At 44.8% G+C, this 21,129-nt stretch overlaps 1 protein-coding gene across 3 annotated transcripts in view; it reads left to right on the top strand.

Annotated features, from left to right (window-relative positions):
* The window catches only part of BRCA2 (BRCA2, DNA repair associated), a 52,252-nt gene that overhangs the window by 25,169 nt on the left and 5,954 nt on the right, over window positions 1–21,129 (top strand). For all 3 annotated transcript variants that reach the window (XM_015592432.2, XM_015592431.2, XM_015592434.2), the window contains exons 14-24: window positions 2,023–2,453; window positions 2,885–3,066; window positions 4,087–4,274; window positions 7,047–7,217; window positions 7,625–7,979; window positions 11,265–11,420; window positions 11,527–11,671; window positions 12,958–13,079; window positions 15,212–15,410; window positions 15,644–15,807; window positions 15,895–16,033. In XM_015592432.2, the coding sequence (XP_015447918.1) occupies window positions 2,023–2,453; window positions 2,885–3,066; window positions 4,087–4,274; window positions 7,047–7,217; window positions 7,625–7,979; window positions 11,265–11,420; window positions 11,527–11,671; window positions 12,958–13,079; window positions 15,212–15,410; window positions 15,644–15,807; window positions 15,895–16,033 (2,252 nt within the window). The remainder of the gene's footprint in view (window positions 1–2,022; window positions 2,454–2,884; window positions 3,067–4,086; window positions 4,275–7,046; window positions 7,218–7,624; window positions 7,980–11,264; window positions 11,421–11,526; window positions 11,672–12,957; window positions 13,080–15,211; window positions 15,411–15,643; window positions 15,808–15,894; window positions 16,034–21,129) is intronic.

Below are 21,129 nucleotides of genomic sequence, written 5' to 3'. Positions count from 1 at the left end.
GAGTACAAAAACCAAAGCAAAAAAGGAGAGAGAAAGGAACTTAAAAGGACTAGACCTTGCAAGGAGAAGAAAACTTCAGAAAAACCTTAAATGTTCTCAGGAAAGAGAACATACTGCATTCTTACGAACAAGTTGATATACAAAAGAGCTCTTAGAAATTAGAGCTACCATGGCCCAAATGGCGCAGCACAAGCAATAGAAGGTCAAAGCTGGGAACGCTCCCTGACTATGGAACAGAAGGAAAGAGGTGGAAAAGGACTGAAGAGAACTAGAAAAGTCCTGTGGGTCTGACGTCTGAAAATCTGGAGTTTGAGAAAGAAGGAACAGGAGAAATGAGAAATTTTCAAAGAAAGAATATTAGGTATTTTATCAGTTTTGAAAGACATATTTTGTCGATTAAAAGGCCCTGAGTGAGTGAATAGAAATGACCTCTGTAAGGAGCAGCCTTGTGAAATTTTACACTGGGAGCAAAGAGGAACCTTAAATTTTCCACAAGGCAAAGAAAATTAGGTTTTAAAGAAAGTTTCAAGAGTCCTAATGGTATAAACTGTCTCGTGATGAACAGTGGAAGCCTGAGGTTGCAGGTTCTATGATGTGCCTCGCAGAGTCACGCCTTGACATTCCTAGGGAAGTGATTTCCAACCCAGAATCCTGTCCTTGACCAAAATACCAAGTAAGTGTGAAGGTAGACATTTTTCAGATGCCAGTTACCAAAAGGTTTGTCTCTGTAGCACTTACTCCCATGTCATGTATTTATTTGTGTTCCTGTGTGAGAAGTAAACTCTACGATTTTGTTTTGTTTATTGCTGTGTCCCCCAGCCAAAGCAGCTCCTGGCACATGGCAGGAACTCATTGCGTATTTGATAAGTAAATGAATGGGTAACTAAATAAGTTCCAGGGATTCAGAGCTGGATAAAAAGTATGAGGTTTTCAACAAGACATCAAATATTAGGAAGAACAACTATGTTACAGAAGGTGATAAATTTTGTTTTGAACGTGCTGAGTTTGGGATGGGTAGGGGATGGGATATCAGGTGTTCTGTGCAGTTACAAGTGTGGGAACAGCACCTGGGGAAAGTCGGGCATGAAGACACAGGTGAATATTTTTATCGTTGAGTGCTGATGATTTAAGCCATGGAAATGACTCACCTGACCCAGGAAAGTGTCTAGGAAAGAAATCTAACTTTGGAGACAGAAATATTTTTAAGTATCAGAAAAAAGAAAATCCAGCCAAAAAAAGGCAGGAAGGAAGGGAATAGTGGGACATTCATGGTATCAATATTAGTGGTGAGAATTTAAGAAGAGAAAAGTCAGCTGTCACAGTTGTCAGGTCAAGTAGAACGAATGTACACATGAAGCAATATATATATATATATTTTTTTTGCATCTGGGAGGTAATTAGCAACTTCATTGAGAACAATTTCTATGGTAATTGGGAGAAGAGCGTTCAGTGAGTGGATGTGGAGGGAACGGAAATGGCTCCCTCCATTCAAGAGGGGGCCCTGCAGGGTAAGGAACATAGAGTATCAGCTTGAGGGCGAGATAAGGCAGAGGGCAGGGTTTCAAGGGTGGGCAAGGCTTTCTGGCTAAAGTAAAAAGAGTGCTAAAAAAAGAAAAAAATGGTTTAGAAGGTAATTGGAAAAGAAGGAGGTAGAGTATGATAGAATGGGGCTCCCCAGAAGACTGAGCTGTTAGCGGGGGTCAGGGTGCAGGCGAAGCTGTTAGACTGCTGTCTCTGGAGGAAGGGGGTAGGTGAGGAGACAGACAAGGATCTGGCTGTCACAGCCTCTTCTGTTAAGGGGAGCAGGTGAAGTCAGAGCTGGGGACTGGTGTGTCAGAAGTCTCGATAAACATGAAACCTGTGTCATTGTTTAGGAAGGCAGCCATGATGAAATGCGAAACAGTAACCTGAGCAGCATCACCATGTAGTAATCGAGGGTCTCCCCAAAACATGCAGAGTTCATATCACCTATGTGAGCGTACATTTACTGGTAAATAATCAAATGTTTTCTCCCTATTTCAGCACAAGTAAGGAACGGCGAGAGACTCACACTCCACACTTTACAGCTCCTGGTCAAGAATTTCTATCTAAATCTCATTTTTATGAACACCTGACTTTGGAGAAATCTTCAAGCAATGTATCAGTTTCGAGGCAGCCATTTTGTAAGGTCCCTGCCACAAGAAATGAAAAAAGACACTCGATTACTACAGGCAAACAGATGAAAGTCTTTGTCCCGCCTTTTAAGACGAAATCACATGTTCACGAAGATGAACAGTGTGTTAGCAGCTGTACTACTTTGGAGGAATGCAAACAAAAACAAAAACACATAGGCAAACACAACTCTGGTGTTAGTGAAAATAATATTGATGACAGTGAAATCTGTCAGCCTAACAAAGATAACGCCAGTCAAGCAGCAACCATAATGTCCACAAAGTGTGAAGAACCACCTTTAGGTATTGTGTGGAAATTTGTGTTGAAATATTTTTGCCTGTCAGTTAGATATTTTGCATATTAAATAATGCCTTGGGATTTTACTCTTTTGTGATTAATAGTTTTAAAACCTTTAATGTTTTAGATTTTTCTAAGTCCAAAGATTAGGTTTAAATTATTCTGATGTTTTCTTTAAAAAAGTAACTATTTGTGGACTCTGCCTTAAGAAAAGCTAGGACTGCTCTTATATATTTTTTATCAGGCTACTAATTTTCTTTTAAATTTGAAATAAAAATAATAGATCTATTTCTGTTCTTTACAAATTGAAACTTTTTTCATCCTTGAAGATTTAAAATTAAAGCAAATGATATATATGATTTTATAAAATGAGGGTTGTGCTTTTTAAATTTTTATAGTTAATGTTATTTTTCACTAATTGTTTATTCCTTAATAGATTTAATTCCAAGTCTTCAGAATGCCAGAGACATGCAGGATATGCGGATTAAAAAGAAGCACGGGCAGTGCGTCTGTCCCCAGCCAGGCAGTCTGTCCCTTGCCAGGGCGTCCGGCATGCCCCGAGTCCCCTTGCGAGCAGCAGTGGGAGGCCGCCCACCCTCGGCATGTCCTCCTGAACAGGTAGCTTTGTCTGTGGTGCTGGTAGCTTCCATCGCAGAGTGTAAATTTATTTATTAACTATATCTCCAAACTGTTCTGTTTAAAGAGACAAATTTAAGAGAGAGGGACGGGTGAAGGGAAACGTGTCTCAGTCGCCCCAGGGTGGCAGTGCCTCTGCTGCGGGTCCTGCCCGCAGCCTGGTCCTCAGATTCACCATTTCGTCCCCCGCAAGCCATGCTCATTCTTTTGCTGTGAGCGCTCCCACGGCTGGTACAGGAGAGTCAGAGCGACTTATTCGTGGCCCTGCACCCGCTGAAAGCCATTTGCGTTTTCAAAGAGGATTCTGATTAAGCCATTACTGTCCAACTGGCATCTTAGGCCGTGGGGAGGAGAGGATGGCGTTGGTAGTGTTAATGGGTGACCTTTTCTGAGAGTTCCCTGCGTGCTGGGCACTGTTCTGGCTCTGCAGCTGCGTGTTACCCGTGCGGTCTCCCCAGCACCCCAGGAGAAAGGCTCGTTGTGCAGAGGAGGGGCTGAAGCACAGAGGTGACATCCTGCCCGAGGTCACTCACTCGCAGGAGAAGAGCAGTCCAGAGCAAGGAGTCTGACTCGACTCGGGTCTGAAGGAAGGAAAGGACTCGGGGTCAGGCACTCTGGGGTGCAGTGAGCACCTCGAAAGTAGGCCAGGCCTGTGTGGAAATGTGGCCCCTGGAGACCAGACTCCCGAACATTTTCCCTCCTCACTGTTCTTTTAAGTTTCTGAGCTGACAAGGTCATGAAACAGGACATTACCTCGTATCCCCGTGTGTCGGGACCGCAGGAGGCACGCACGAGGACGGGGCAGGGCACGAGGGCCCTTTAGCTCACATTAAGATGCTGAGCTTCTAGGAGATAAACTAAACATTTTTATAGCGAAAACTTTAGTATTTAAATGAAAAATTCGGGGTAGATTCAGTTTTGGTTTATTATAATTGTTTTTCTATGACACATGTTCTTTTTGTTTTTCCTTCATTACCAAATTTTTCTGTTTATTTCGTGCAGCTGTACATGTATGGCGTCTCTAAACACTGCGTAAAAATTAACAGCAAAAACGCAGAGTCTTTTCAGTTTCACATTCAAGATTATTTTGGTAAGGAAAGTTTGCGGGCTGGAAAAGGAATCCAGTTGGCTGACGGTGGCTGGCTTGTACCCTCCGATGATGGAAAGGCTGGAAAGGAAGAATTTTATAGGTACTCTATGCAAAAAGAGTTTGTGTTTCCATATATTCCATCATCCCTCTCTTCCTCACAAGTCCCTCTTTTTTCTCTTTCCTTATCACTCTTGAACTTAAAAAGTTGGCTGGGGATCAAATTTTTATACGTTGAATTATTTTAAGTTCATTATGCTTCAGTTGACATTCTGTTGAAATTTTTTAAATAGTGAGTTATGTGTCAGTTAGGATTTAATGAATTGGTCTTTCTTAAATTGGGACATGTTTCTTATGCATTTACAAAAGAAAGACTGATAAGAACAGTTAAATTTGAGTCAGCCTGATTATAGGCCCACGTATACACTTACATTATAGTCTCTTCCATTGTGTATGTCAGTAAATATGAAATACAGATACTAAAAGTTAAGTGTAAATACTTAATATCAATAAAATATTCAGTATCAGCATATCGAATAATTAGTAAACTCCAGTGCCTTGAAACATCAGCAATTTAAAGCCTGTTACCTCTTAAGATCTGACATTTCACGTAAACATAATTGAAAAGTCTTGCTGACATTATCTCATGCCAGGGGCACGAGACGGGAAACCTGTCTGTCACGTTCGTATGTTTTAATACCTCTGTACATCTTTCCAAAATATATAGTTTTGGGGAATTGGCAAGACATTTTTAATTTTTCTTATGTATTTTGTTATGTTTTTGGAATATTTTGAAACAGGAGTGTCATTTACATCTTATGCTTGGCTCACATCACACATATCTGCTATCAGTCTAGTTGGCAGAGTCTGGTAAACCTCCGTAGTGTTTTCTTGTGTGCGGTGAACTGCATCGTGTGGAGATTAAGAGTGATTACCCTGCAATCACGTGGGCGGGATTCATAGCATTTGACTGGATGCTCAAGTTGTTTCTGGATCAGTCAGCAAACATGTATTGAGCACCTACTATGTGCCAGGATTCTTCTGGGTACTAAGGATAACAAAACAAAGTCTCGACCCTAAAATGTCATACATTCTAGTGGAGGGTTCTGGAGAGGGGAAAGGAAATTTTAAGAAGAAATAAGTTGTATTTGAAGGTGACAAACAGTACGAAGATAAAGCTGGGAAGGAGGTGGGGCAGCCGGACTGGGAGAAGTGCAGTGTGTGTTTTTTAATAGAGTAAGTAGTCCAGGCTTCCCTGAGCCTGTGACATGTGATCAGTGACCTGGAGGAGGTCAAGGGAACAAGAGCATAGGACCGTCTGGGGACAACACGCCAGGCTCTCGGGGGAGCGTCCTTATCTGGGGAGCAAGAGTGCTGGGTGAGGCAGAGGTGGGGCCTCACGGGCCTCTGGGAGGACTCTGCTTTGATTCTGCGTGGTCAGTTTTCCTCAGAGTAAACCATTAGGCTGTAAAGCAGAGGGTGACATGGTCTGACTGACTTGGAAGCGCGACCCTGGCGACTTGTTGAGATCCGACTGTGGGGAGGGTAGGGGTGGGCGCCGAGAGCACCGAGGACACTCACAGAAACCTAGGTGCCACAAAATTGCTGGGCCGAGGAGGTACTATCGAGTTGGTGAAGAGCACCTGGGTTCAGGGTGTATTCTAGAGGTGGCACCGGTTGCTCAAGGAGCGAGTGTGGCATGTGGGGGACAGGAGAGTAAGGATGGCTCCAAAGACTAGTGTCAGCAGCTCGAGGGCAGTTTCTGTGCACTGAGAATTCAGGAGACCAGGACAGAAGGGCAATTGAGAGTTGCACTGGGGACATTAGAGGTTTGAGAGATGAGCAGACACACAAGAGGAGATGCTGAGTTGGCAGCTGGACTTGCAAGTCTGGCAGCATCTGTGGGCAAAGTATGAGCCAGAGAAGTCAACCTGACAGTTGTCAGCATGTAGATGGAATAAAAGGCCATGAAACAGAGACTGAGAAAGAGCAGCCCAGAAGTTAAAAATGCACGCCCCAGAGCGCCATGTGTCCGCATCCAGGGGAGGTGCAGCTGCAGGAGCAGAATGACTGTCTGTGCGCGTGCTGCCAGCAGGAACAGCAAGACGAGGGCCGAGAGCTGAGCACGCAGAAGGCGTCACTAACCTCAGTAAAAATAACTCAGTGGAGAACGCAGTCCAAGGGGCACGAGAAGAGGCACCAGAGAGAGCACGGTCACTCGGGCCCTGCCGGAGAGACACAAGCAGGGAAAGGCCACTGCATGAAGAAGGAAGTAGGCTGGACGATGCTAGTTACGTTGTACTTGTTTGTTTTAAGGTAGAAAAACTGCTTTTTACACTGATGGAATAAAATGGGCAATGCAGGACGGGGACGAGATGTCACCAAGGTCTGTGTCCCTGAATAGCCGAGAAGGGGCGGGGCATGTGTACAGGTGGCAGGAGAAGGCCAGGGGCAGGGGACGAGTAGCACTCCTGACATGCAGGCTGGAGCTCCTCTGACTGCGGCTCTGTCCTTGGTCCTGAGAGCAACAGTGGGGAAGGAGCAGGGCTTTGAGATTTGAGCAGAGGGGGAGCACCGAGACTAGAGAGAGAAGTCCTCAGGGGATTTCTAAAATCAAACTGTTGAACAAGAAAAATCATCTCAAATATAATTATTTTAAATTAAAGGTTTCATTTTCCAGTTGAAGTAATTGTATTGACTAATACGTTAAGTGAATTTTTATATTTTGATACATGTCAAATCACTTTCTGAAATTATTTCTAAAACTTATTGAATGTTCTTGTATAGTAGTTTTTTGTAAAGAGTAGTCATGGCTAGTGAATTCAATGTGATCTTCTGTGGTTTTTATTATGTCATTCTATCCTCCTCTGCTCAGGGCACTGTGTGACACCCCAGGCGTGGACCCCAAGCTCATCTCTAGAGTTTGGGTCTACAATCACTATAGATGGATCATATGGAAACTGGCAGCCATGGAATTTGCCTTTCCCAAGGAATTTGCCAGCAGATGCCTAAATCCAGAGACAGTGCTGCTTCAGCTGAAACACAGGCAAGTTGAAAACGCAACATGGTGGGACCGTCCCTGCGGCACGGTTCCGACGTCAGCACAGCCTGTGGCTTCAGTGCCCTCAAGGTGCACGCGCCGGCCGTCGGTGACAGCTGCCGTCCCACTCAGTAGAGATCACATGCTAACACACCTCTCGCTTCCTCTACCCCCGTCTAACCTCTTGCCACATGAGAAGAATATGAATTACTAAGCGGATCCACTTTCTGGGGGTTTTACTATTCAGTTCATACTTCAACAGTATAAAACTTAATGTATTGCTAGCTACCAAATTTTAAATTCTCTTCTGTCTCAGTATTTCTTCAGTAAAAGTATTAAATTTTTTTTTCGATTAGTCAGCAACTTTTTTTTACTATTAAGTTATACACGCACATTTTTCTTTTTCTTTTTAGGTATGATATAGAAATTGACAGAAGCAGAAGATCGGCTATAAAAAAGATAATGGAAAGGGATGACACGGCTGCAAAAACACTTGTTCTCTGTGTTTCTGAAGTAATTCTGTCAAGTACACATCTATCCGAAACTCATAGTGGTAAAACCAGCAGCGCGGAAGCCAGCAAAGCGGCTGTCGTGGAACTGACAGATGGCTGGTACGCCATCAGGGCCCAGCTCGACCCTCCCCTGTCGGCGCTCCTGCAGACGGGCAGGCTGGGCGTCGGCCAGAAGGTCGTCACTCACGGAGCTGAACTGCTGGGCCCTCCCGAGGCCTGTTCCCCTCTGGAAGCCTCAGAAACTCTCATGTTGAAGGTGAGGTCCCTGAATGCCCGCGCTCGGGAAAACGCCAGTCGCCAGCTCAGCTGAGTTCCCGAGAGGTTTTATCTTCAGCATCTAAGTTTACTGATGCCTGTTACAGAGGCTCAATCTCTTGAGAATGTACTGACAATCCAGCGTATGTGGCAGGGTCTTCAGATGCATTTCTCAGAACTCATCCAGTTGTTAAGTGGCGCGTGACTGGAAGGCTGTGTCCCTCCAGAAAGGCAGTCGCTACTGCAGCCCTGCCCACCTTGTCCGTGCTCCCCAGAGGCAGCCACTTCAAGTGCCTGCGGCTATTCCTTTCGCTTACACTGCTACGTCCCCTTTTCTCCTCTGGTTCAGACGGTGACTGTGCGCATCCTGCTAGGGGGCCGAGCGAGGCCTGCGCTCAGTGTTTACGTTGTAACCACTACGAAAAATGTTTTTGTAGCTCAGCCTTTAATATACTGTGATTACATTTCCTTTCTCTACAACTTATTGCTTTCCCTGGAGTTATTAACTGTATTGCTTTTTTGGTTTTTCTTAATTTTCTGTGTGCTTACCACCAACTCATGCCCACACAGGAGCTGTGTAAACTCATCACAGTTTGTGGAAATAGCTTTACCGGTTCCATTTCTTTTCCTCGAATCACCTTTGGACCTGTCCACATTCCTACTTCATTCTGAAGCGGCTATTTTCTACGTGTGCTACAGTGTTATTCTGGAAATTATTTTCACCGCTTTCTGTATTAGAAGCCCTATTTTCTGGATATCCTATCGTTCTAGATTTATTCCTGAGTTTTAAGGACATGCCACCACAGAGGCTTCCTGAGAAAGGGAGCATGCAGCGTCTGTGACCCTGTCGTAGGTGGGCCAGGTGCGAGTTTGAGACTAACGTGGCCCTCCGGATCTGTGAGGATGTCTCCTCTGTCGTCCTTGCTTCTAGGGGGCTCCTGCTGAGTTCGGTGCCATTCCCTTCCCAGCCCTTCGCTGCAAGACCTGGTTTTAAGGTTGTTGTCTCCAGTATTCTGAAATTTCATAATAATGTCCTTTGAAGTCAGCCTTTTTAAAAAATCATTGTCCTGGGGACACAGTGGAACTCAATCTATATGTATTTCTTATTTTTTTACATATATATTTTTTTTTCTTTTTTTTTTTTTAGGCAAGGCAACCCTTGGTTGACCTCACAAATTGCTAGGACCTTGTCAGCTTATAGACGGGATCGGTCTTGTTCAAGGTGGCATGGCCGTAGACATCAGTCTATAAACGTGTCTTTCGTTGAGTTCCTGGAAATTTCCTGGAAGTTGTTCTTTGATAATTTTTTCTCTTCTATTATCCCTCTTCTTTTTTTTTGAACTCTTGATATTTGGGCACTGGGCCTCTTAGGTCATCCTCTGATGGGCTTGTTTTTTTTCTCCTGTATTCTGTTTTGTTGTCTTTTTCCCCTACTAGTTCTTAATCTTACCATCTAATCCCTACAGCGAATTTGTGCCTATTGGCATAATTTTCAGTTTTCAGGAGACCTTTATCATCCCCTAAATGGCGGGGATGATATTTTTATGACATCAGGTTCTCATTTCATAGGTATAGTATCTTATCATCTTTCTGAAGTTATTGATGAATATTTCGTTTTATTTTAGTGTTTTCTGCCCCTTGCATTTTCTTTCCTATGAGAAGCTCCTTTTTCATTTCTTTGGGTGTCTCAGGTTGGGGACTTTATTCAGCTGGCGTGTGAGGCGGGCTTGTCACCTTGCAGGGTGCTAAGTGGGGAATGTAATTTTCTCTTAGGCACCCCGCACATACCGGTGACTGCTCGGAGAGCTGAGCAGAGGAAGCAGACTCGCAGGGGACTCCTTTCAGCATGAGGGTTCCCATAAAGCATCTCACCCCACCCAGCTGCCTCCGCTGGCGTTCCAGAGTCCAGGATTGGGTGGTTCAGCCCCCCGATAGAGTAAACCATCCCAGGTTCCTTTTGGTGTTAGGGAAGGACAGTCGCCTGATTGCTTGGTATCTGAGGTCCTAGTCATCCTCATCAGAATCTCAGCTCTTCCCCCCGTTTTCAGCCGTACCTCCTGCTCCTGCCTACAAAGCTACCTGGGTGATTCCTTTAAATTATTTTGTTTCTTGCTGGCTCCGCACAAGTTTGCTAGCTGGAACCTTGGAGAGGTTGTGGAATCTTCCTTGTGCTTTAGTTCCATCACCTGTAGAGTGGGAGAGAAGCCTTAGGGTTGTCGTGAAGCCTGATGTGACTATATCTAGAGCACTGACTGTGCCAGGCACTACCGCAAGCACCCCGTGACTGTTTGCTGTTTTGATAGACTGTAGTCATTCTTGAGCTGCTTTGTCATCTATCACTTGTCCAACAGATATTTAGCTTCCAAAATTTTGATAATATCTCATCTACTGTCCTCTCTAGTTCTCTTTGTCTCTGTGTTTTGAGGGAACCTACGTAACTAAGTATATTTTAACCCATCATGTTTAAATCAAAGTCTCTTGTATTCATTTCCTAGCACAGGCATACCTCAGACACACTGCGGGTTGGGTTCTAGCCCACCTCAGTGGGGAAGAGCGCGATAAAGTGAGTTGCACGGATTTTCAGTTCCCCGGTGCATATAAAGTTGTCTTCCACTGTACTGTGGTCTGTTAAGTGTGCAATAGCATCATGTTAAAAAAATGTACATGCCTTAATTTAAAAACACTGTTTCTAAAAAGTGTTTGCTGTTATCTCTGCCTCCAGCAAGCCAGTCTCTTTGCTGGTGGAGGGTCTTGACTCAACACTGACGGCTGCCACTGATCAGGGTGATGGCTGCTGGTGGCTGGGGTGGCTGTGGCAATTTCTTAAAATAAGACATCAGTGAGGTTTGCCTCATAGATTGACTCTTCCTTTCACAAATGATTTCTCAAAGATCACTGATTACAGATCGCCATAACAAATATAATAATAATGGAGAATTTCCAAAATGTGACTGAGATACAAAGCAAGCAAATGCTGTTAGAAAAACGGCACCAAGAGACATGCTTGATTCAGGGTTGACACAGACCTTCAGTGTGCAAAATGCACAATGTCTGTGCGGTAGTACGGTATGCCTGTAGCAACATTAACGTAATGTTTAGACTTTATAGCAATATAAGCAGTTTTTTGAGATGCTACATTTTGAAAGTATTTTTTTTTTAGTTTTATCCTTATTCACTGTGAGTATTTTTAAAGTGGTCCTAAATGAATGAAACTCTCATGAAATCTACAGTAGAACTGAACATGTTGACTTCACTTGTAAACTGACGTGTCCCTTCATTTGTCCAGATTTCTGCCAACAGCACACGGCCTGCATGCTGGGACGCCAAGCTTGGGTTCTGTACGGACCCCAGACCTTTTCCTGTCCCCTTGTCATCACTTTTCAGTGACGGAGGAAACACTGCTTGTGTCGACGTGGTTATCCAAAGAGCATACCCTGTCCAGGTATGATGTGGTCCTGAAACGGACTCTGTAGTTCCGTCTCTTGAGACAGTTCATTTGAATGATCCTTCCTGCCGTGTCTTTCTTTCCATTTGACGCATTATGACAGTGGGTGGAGAAGACTTCGTCTGGATTATACATATTTCGCAATGAACGAGAAGAAGAAAAGGAAGCAGCAAAATATGCAGAGACCCAACAAAGGAAACTGGAAGCCTTATTCACTAAAATTCAGGCAGAATTTGAAGAGCAGGAAGGTAAAATGAGTTGTATATTACAAGTGTTTTTTTATGAAAACAAATTTTTCAATTAGAAGTTTTGAAAGCTTCTTATTTAACTTTTATCATTGGGTGAATTATATTTTGAGTAATAGATTTCTTTTTTCTAATTCTGCATCTGAATTTTTTGTTGTTTTTTTTTTTAAATATTATGATGTAAATATACAGATAAGCATTGACCTGACCCCAAATTATTACACCTTTATTCAACACACTGAGCTTTTAGATTCTTGTAATTATCTTAGGCAATAAAACATTACGCACCCACAGCACTTTGCAGAAGTCTTAAGTAAACTCCTTAAGCTTCAGTACTAAAGTATTTATAGTATCCTTTTTTGATTCTAGTAGCAAGGGAAAGAACTATCAAATTATTTTTCCCTAGACAAATACTGTTATGATAGCACTCGTAAAAAACAGAGAATAAAACGGTGGTTACCAGGGCATAGGGCGGGGGATGAGATCGATGCTATTTAAGGTAGGAAATAAGCCATAGAGATCTGATGTGCAGTATAGTGAATACAGACAACAATGTTGTACTGTAATTATGCAATGACATAAATATCAACGGCAAATGTATCAACAGAACACGTTGAACACCTTAAATCTACACAGTGCCACATGTCAAATATAGTCAATTAAAAAAAAAGAAAAACACTCAAAACATTATTTTCCCCTAAGCCCTTTGTCATTCTCTTTCTTGAGTTTCCTTATGTACACTGTATAACTTATGCATTTTTTGTTTTTGCAGTTGTTGGGTTTTATGTTATTATGCTTGGAGCTAGAACCTGTTTTCCTTGTGGCATCAATTTTAATGATAAAAATCATAGGTGGTTTTCTTTTTTGCTTAAAGGACACAAAATTTACTTTTTTATCCACCTTTTTTATTGCTGAAAATTTTATATTCTCCTGCATTTCTTCATGATTTTCTATATTATTTAACTTCACATTCTATATAAATCTGCATAAAAATTGGACTCTCAAAACTTGATTTACTTCGTTATCACTAGCTCATGCTGTTAATTATTAAATGAATCATAAATCATTTACTTAATTTACATATTAATTAAGTAAACTCTGTGTGACAATTTTTTAAAGCATGAGTATACTTTAAAAGCATAACTTCCACATTTTCCTAGAAAACTTTTGGCAGGTAAATGATTTCTTACTTTTTAACCCTGCTTCTTTGGGTGTTTTTTGCTCATTTGTCTAGCTTGCAGAATTGTTAACTCTGCAGTTTAGCTAATGAGTGATGCTTTTTTCCCTAGAAAATATAAGCAGACAGTGTCTGCCGTCGCGCGCTCTAACCAGACAGCAAGTCCGTGCCCTGCAGGATGGTGCCGAGCTCTATGAAGCCGTGAGGGCCGCGCCAGACCCCGCTTACCTGGAGGTGAGAGGCGGAGGGGGCGTACAGTGAGCCTTGGTCTGCGTCTGTCACAGGGGGAGTGGTGGTCCCTCTCTGGCATCACAGGAAGCACTATGCTAAATGCTGTGTTTCTCACAGGTAGTGTGTGTGTTTGCGGGGTCCTCAGTGACGTGCCAAACCACAGTGGTGCGTTTTCAATTCTGTACCAAAGAAAAGATACGGTTAAATAATTTATACAGTAAATAAAAGTGGCTTAAAATGCAGGCAAAACGTGTTTACTTAAGATAAAAGCAGTGTTTTAGGTCCGATGTTCTCAGTCTGATGTTTCATAATCCTCTATCTCATAGGCCCTTAGGTGGAGAAGTTCCAGAAGCACTAAACGGTGTTAGAAATGCCATAGGCTTTAGGATCATGGTCCTGCCGTTTACTAGCCACACAAATTTGGCATAAAATAGCTATAAAATGGTCATAAAATAAAGTTGTTTTAGGATCAAATTAGATAATGTATATTAAAGTGAACTATTATAAAATTTCATATAAATGTCAATTACTGTTATTAGAACATCATTTCATATAGTCAGGTAAGCTACTTCCTAAATTTTTAGACACCCAGGTATGTAATTAATGCAAATTCTAGATTAGTTTGCTAGATAGGGAAGAGAGGAAAACCACTGTTTATCGATTAACTTCATTTGGTGACAATAAATCTTCTATATAGCCTTAATCTTCTTAAACGGCAGGACCACGAGATAAGCAGCTAGGAGAGTGGGCAGTGTGCGCTGAGCGGAACCCCGGCTCCCGGCAGTGCAGCCCGGGTGCTCCCCGCAGGATGCGAAGCCAGCATGAGGCCACAAGCACAGCCACTGCGTTCTGAGAGCCAGGGCGCCGCCCTCCTTCCGAGAAGCCATTTGCCTCTGACTCGTGTTAGTACTTACGCTGAGGCTCGTGCGTCATGTGTCATTGTGAAGATAGTTTTAATTTCATCCACAAACCTTAACCAAGTATCTGTTAGTCTGGAGTCCTGTTATAGAATGGACTTAAAAGGAGGAAGTGAGGTGGCAGTAAGGCAGAGAGCTAGAGGACTAAGCTCGAGACCTGGCCTTGCCACTCTGAGTTTGTCTCCTAGGCTTCCTGTCCACCTGCTGTCAAGGGAAGGCCTTAGAGCAGCATATCGCTAAGGTTCTGGTTTTACATGGCTCCTTGAGATTTCACTGGGATAAAGTTATCATTGTAATTCTTGGAGGGAATAGTAACCATCAGTTTCTAAAATACCCTATCAAAGGGTTTGTTTTGAGTGACAGCGTGGAATGTTTTGGGACTTCGGAAGTCACGTGGTTTTCTTAGATTCATGTTTAAACTCTGTCTACATTTTTAGAAGACCTCAGGGTACAGAGCTCCGAGTCTCCCTCTTGGCGGACGTTAGGATGTTAAGGTTTGTGAAGCAGCAGCAGACTCGTTAGTGTGTTCAGTGTCGGGTTCCATCTTCTACTTTATTCTGTTCTATTTTTGTTCATCCATTCATTCATTCATTCATTTGTTCATTTTTGTTACACTGGGCTGAGAGTCCCAAGACAGCAGTTTGGTGAAATATGGGAGAGAAGCGTGGAGGCACATATCTGTGTTAAATTGTATCTACCGTTCCAGAGAGTTAATGAAATTATACTAAGGGGCTAAGAATGAGGGCTCTGGAGCTCGTTCCTCCACATGTGCCTCCGTGAGTTAGTTATGCTCTGTGCCTCAGTTTCATCATCTGTAACGTGGAAACAACAGTGTCTTCCTCAGAGGGTCACTGTAAGGATGAAATGAATTAATTCCTTTAGGACACATAGACCCATTTCTCAGATGTAGTGAACTCTCAGCTGTTAGCCATTTATGTCATCGATGTTGATGGTTGTGATTACTGGAGAACATCTGTAAGTAGGGGGCAGTTTTGGCCCTACAGAAATTTGTCACAAAGATTAGTAAACAGTTTAAGGCACTTGAAAATATTTTTATGTGATAAGCTGAGTACATTAATCTCAATTTTATATTGTCACTCAACTCTGTTGTATTTTATCCCCATTTAAGAGATTCACTTACAGTAGATGGTGTTTTGTGTTTGCTTTGTTTGCTTTTCATTCCAACATTATCTGCCTTCATATATTAAATGATCACAGAGTTATTTTAGTGAAGAGCAGTTGAGAGCCTTGAATAATCACAGACAGATGTTGAATGATAAGAAGCAAGCACAGATCCAGCTGGAATTCAGGAAGGCTGTGGAATCTGCTGAGCAAGGGGACCAGGTGTCATCAAGGGACGTTACAACTATGTGGAAGCTGCGAATAATCAGCTATGAGAAAAAAGGAAAAGATTCAAGTATGTAAATTTTTTTTATCAGTTTTAACTTAAAGTATTATTCATAAAATGATTTCAAATGCTAGATAAAGTGTAAAGGTAGTGTATATCAGAGGAGCAAAAATGGGTTACCAGCGTCCACAAAATGATGGTATCATCCTCAGATCTCAGTTGTTATCAGTGCCCATTTTTAAACAAGAATGTTAATGATAATCACTTCTTCCATTGTGTCTTTTTCCTCTTTATTCAAATAGTTATACTGAGTATCTGGCGTCCATCATCGGATTTATATTCCCTGTTAAGAGAGGGACAGAGATGCAGAATCTATCATCTCGCAACATCAAAACCTAAAAATAAATCCGGACGTGCTAACCTGCAGTTAACAGCGACAAAACGGACTCAGTATCAACAACTGCCGGTACGCACTTTCCATTATGATTTTTTTGTTTTGATAAATGCATAACTAGTCAATAGGATCGACGTATACTGAATTTTTTTCTTGTAGGCTTCAGATGGAATCCTGGTCCAAGTTTACCAGCCAAGGAGGCCCCTTCCCTTCCCCCAGCTCTCGAATCCAGACTTCCAGCCGCCCTGTGCTGAGGTGGACCTGATAGGATTTGTTATTTCTGTTGTGAGGAAAATAGGTAATGTACAGCATATTTAATTGTGTCTTTTTATCGATGCTGCTGAAAAACATCATCTTTTAAATTTTGTCTTCCCTATGATTAATTGAAGCTACAAATTGGCAAATTTGGCAGTGCTTTTGAAAGTTGGCCTGTTTTAATCTCAGATTCTTAATGAAAAGCAATTCCGTAGTGCTACGGAAAGGAACGTGTGTCCCGCTCTGTGCTACTTAACTGTAAAGCAGCGGTAGGAGATGTTTTGCAGCATTTTAGTGACAACTAGGCGGGTCATTATCTTCCCCATCATGGTCAGCCGAGGAGTCAAGCTCCACCTCCAGCCTCAGGGTCTGGTCTGCTCTTTTTCCTTTGTAGTAGCCCTCATTGTCCCCAGTAACATCTCTAAATGTGCTAAAGCCTGTTTTTTTCAATATGGCTACTCCCATGTTTTTGTGGTTAGTGTTGGTTTGCATTCTTTTATTTTTAACCTGTCAAAGTGTTCATATTTAAAGTCTGTTTCTGGGAGATGGTATGGCTGGGTCTTGCTTCCTTCTCGCACCTGACCGTCTCTGTCTTTTAACCGGTTTGTTTAACCTGATCACCTTTAATGTGATTCTTGATAAGGCTGGATTAAAATGCACCACCTTACTGTTTTCTGTTTGTCCCATCAGTTCCTCGTGCAGGAGGACAATTCTCGTGATGTTTCTACCTATTTGGTGGCGCCTGCTGTCCCCTCCGTCTCTTCATACATGTCTGTAGAGCAGGGAGGCCCGGAAGGACCGAGGGCAGATTTGTCTCCCAACCAGGAAATCTGATCTCTTTTTCTTTGAGTTTTTGTTTCTGTTTTTATTTTTTAGGTTTCACATGTGAGATCATCTGGTATTTGTCTTTCTCTGTCTGACTCATTTCACATAGCACAATGCCATTGAGGTCCATCCATGTCATTGCAAAAGGCAGGATTTCCTCTTTCTTTATGGGTGAGCAGTATTCCTGTGTTTATACCACATCTTTATCCGTTCGTCTGTCGATGGGCGCTTAGGCTGTCTCCATGTCTTCGCCATGTGAAGAATGCTGCAGTGCACATGGCGGTGCAGATCTCTCTTCCAGATAGTGATTCCATTTCCTTCAGCTACATAGCCAGCAGTGGAGAGATTGGATCATATAGTAGTTCTATTTTTAATTTTTTGAGGAACAAATAATTTTAAATAACAATGAAAATCCATTTCTCTCCAGTCCCTTCACTCTGTCCTTCCCAAGGAAAGACTTATTTCATTGGTGAACGTGGGGAATAGGTCATCCATGTTTGTCTTGGGCTCCCTTAGGCTCTCCCTGGAGTCTGTGACCCCCACGTGCATGTTCCTTCCCCCTCCAGCTAGCAAAGTGGCCCGCCGGAGTGGCACCCTGCGCCGCCGAGAGAGAGGGGAGGCTTTCGTAGTTTAGTCTTCGATCGAGCCGCAGTCTCCAGTCCTGCTCCACCAGCAGACACAGTGGGTAGTTGACACTCTGTCTGGTGTCTCTTTTTCTCCTTTGGTTCACAGTTATCAGTCCTCAAAACCCTAAGAGTAGGGGAGGGAGAAGAATTTTATGCAATAAGGTTAAATAAATTCAGAGGTGAAGGGGACAGTCATGGGAACCTAGGCCGGAAGCAAAAGACACCCACCGCATCCGTGGGGTGAGGCTGGCATATTTGGACACTCCCAGCATCTCAGCCGCAGTTGTCTGTGTTCATATTTAATTCCTTAGACATGACATTGCAATTCTGTTCACAAAGCCACTCTCTCGTCTCCCTGAGTATTGTGAAGTGTCACAGACCAGCTGAGGTCCCAGTTGAAGGACAAAGCCTTCCATTGATTATTTTGTGCCAGGCACCCCAGTCGCCTCTCCTTGCAGTCTGCCGCCCCGTCCCACTTCAGCTGCATTGACACCTCCCTTGCTGTTCTGAGCCTGCCCAGCTCCCTCTCATCGCAGCCTTCACACTCACTGTCCGCCTCCCAAAACCTTGTCCCCACTCAGCCGCATGGCCGGCTCCCGCAGCTCCTTCAAGTCTGGTCGGATGCAACCTCACAGTGGCCTTCCCTGACCACCACTGAGAGCAGCACGCCCTCAGCTCCCAGCCTGGCTGTAGAGTCCCCATCGCACTCAGCAGTGCCTGACATTGCGAACTGCGCCGTTTCTGTCCCACTCCAGGCTGTGAGCTCGGGAAGGGCAGGGACTTGCTTGCTGCTGTGTCCTCAGGTTCTAGAACAGGGCCTGGTACAGCGCAGGCCACAAATACTGGGTGGGTTCCTTGTTATCAGCTGCCCTGTCGTGGTTTCCACCTGCCTTGGTTCTCTGGCTAAGGTTTATTGTCGATCTTTATTTTGGGAAGGCCTCGTGGGCGCCATATCCCACGAGTCCCTCACAGTTTGCCATGTGGGCCTGTTTCCTGGCTCTGAGACCGTAGGCATGATACTACGGAATCACTGGAATCACGCTTTCTTTCCTTCCCTCAGAACTTGGTAGAAATTGCTCTGTTGGCATCGAACAGTCTGGGACTGGCCTGTTGTTTCCCCCATTTAGAAGATTTTCTTTTCGTGTCTGGATGGCTGAGGATACCTTGTGCAGCCCGGAGCTGCACTGAGCTGCGTCTGGGTGTGAGCACTGCGTGCGCCTCTCCGGGGCACAGCGCTCACTGGATCTGCGGACTCGGTGCTTCCTCGTTTCGGAGGGAGCTGTAATTTCATTGTATGTGCCATCCCATTTATGAAGAGTATAATTAGTCTCATGTTGGATTATTTTTATCTCTTCTCTGGTTGCCTCTGTGTATCTTTTTCATCTTCATTCATCATTATTATGCCCAGTCTCTATGTCAGTCATTTTATTTTCTGCGACGTGTTCTATTTCTTGCTATTTCTGATGTGTGTATCTGCCCCACTGTGATCACATACCGGGGTCCTCAGTTCATTTCTTTGCTCCTGCAGCCCCATCATCTTACAGGGCCATTTATCATCCCATAGTCAAGCCTTTATGTCAGTGCACCTTCTTCTTAAGTTTAGTAGCTGAATCTGTCTTGAAGACTTTGGGAATTCTTCTGTTCACTTGTAGTTTTGTTTTCTTATGGGCTGTGCTCTTCTCTCCTTCATTTTAACGGGTTTTGTGGGGCTGTTTTGGTGCTTTGTGGGTTTTTGACTGTGGTGTCTTAACACCCTGCACTGTTTCCATAGCGTCTCATTCGTCTCGGTCACACCTGGGCGCCTCTTCTCCACACCTTCTGTGTTGTCATAGGCGGCGGTAACTTGCATCTATCTACTCAGTATTTACCGAATGGCTGTTCCGTGCCAGACACTGTTGGGAGTGCTGGATGTGCAGTAGTGAACAAAACAGGCAAAACATGGAGTTTACGTGTGGCAGGGGAGAGATCACCAACAACATAAGCAAGTAGCATTTGCACTTTTGTTTGTAATTGCTAACAAAAAACAAATAGGGAGTGGCAGGCAGTGTGGGGGGAAGGGAGATGAGGAAAGACCTCGCTGCACAGTTGACATCTGAGTGAGGCTTGAAGGACTGGAGGGAGGTGGCGTCTGGACATCTGGGGAGGAGCACTCCAGGCCAAAGGAAGGAGGCGACTGAGGCCGTGGTACATCAGGCCCGCCCGCCTGCCCGCCCGGTGCCTTTGAGCAGTGCCCAAGGCAGTGAGCGAGTTTTACGCAACAGCAGGCAGAGGCACTGAGGACCAGGGCACGCGGTGGTCCTTGCACAGACTGTCACTCTCCCCGAGAATGATGGGAGGGGTGACACCTCTGACTAGGTTCTCGAGGGTTCATTAGGCTGCTGTTGAGAGCAGACAGTAGGGGCAAGAGGGTACAAACAGGGAAGCAGCTGGAGGCTCTTGCAAGGATATAGGCAAGAGATGCTGGTGGTTTGGACCAGACGGCAGCCCTGCAGTGGTCAGAAGTGGTCGGGTTCTGCTTGTATTTTGAAGGTAGGGGGATGATGCGGGGTGGAGACAGGGGTCAAGACGTCAGTGCCGGCGTCTGGTCTAAGCACATGGGAGACCGAGTTTCCACGTGCTGAGAGGGGAGACTGCGAGGAGACAGGTCAGGGGTCAGGAGCTCAGTTTGCAGTTAAGTTTAGGTGCTTAATCTAAGTGACGTCCCCCAACAGTTGGCTACAGGAGACTGCCCAGGGGACAGTCTGAGCTGAAGTCAGCATCCGGCTGGTGTTTAAAGCTCTGCGACTGGCCAGGGACTCTAGGGGTGTGAGACTAGACAGAGAAGGGCCTCATGCACTCCCGCCCGGAGGCAGAGATGGAGAGCGGCCACCTCCAGAAACGGGAGTGGGAGCAGCGAGAGGCTGGGGCCTTGAGACTGAGCTCTGCAGAGGCGGGGAGAAGGCAGGGCTGCAAGGCTAAGAGCGAGGGCAACCCACAGGCACACGGGGGCCTTCGGGGGACAGGTGGGAGGGGGCCACTGAGAGAGAGGAGCAGGGTATGCTGAAGGAGGGGACAGCGAGGCGAGCGCAGCATTTCGGGGTGTTGTGCTGCAGTGAAGAGAAGGCACGGTGGCAGAGCGCCTGAGGTCTGGGCTCCGCACCCAGGCGCATGTGGGGTGGGGGTCCAGGAACCCCGAGAGATGAAGTGAACCCCCTCGATGGGTCCCCCCTTCCCAGGTCAGTTCCCTGGGGACACGGGGCTCTGGCGCACACGCAGGGTCTGAGCGGGGCGCAGGGTGCGAGCTGGGGCAACGGGCTCCGGACCGCAGAAGGCCTCTGCCCGTCCTTGTGCAGCCGGCGTTCTGTTTCCTCATCAGTCGTTTCCTATTTCCTCATGTACTGCATGGTGGGGAGGCGATTCTTCCCACCGGGGACAGGGACGGCCTCCCCTTGCTTACCTCGGCCCCTGCCCATTTGGCACTAGAGTTCACTTTTCATCTGGAACTAGTTTTAGACCTTAGCAAAGTTGTGAAAATAACTGTCTCCAAATGTCCCCCCTCCCCGCCCACTCCCCGCCACGGTAACATCTCCCACGACCAACTTACAGTTTAGAGCCCGGAAGTCAGCATTGGTGCAGGGGTCTTGCCTGCGCTGTAGCTGTGTTTGAATTTGACGTTTTTTATTGTTTTCCTTCCTCCCCTCGAGGCCCC

The sequence above is a fragment of the Pteropus alecto genome, unplaced genomic scaffold (assembly GCF_000325575.1).
Source record: "Pteropus alecto unplaced genomic scaffold, ASM32557v1 scaffold16, whole genome shotgun sequence".
NCBI classification, from domain to species: domain Eukaryota; kingdom Metazoa; phylum Chordata; class Mammalia; order Chiroptera; family Pteropodidae; genus Pteropus; species Pteropus alecto.
This window is presented reverse-complemented; position numbering and strand designations above follow the sequence as displayed.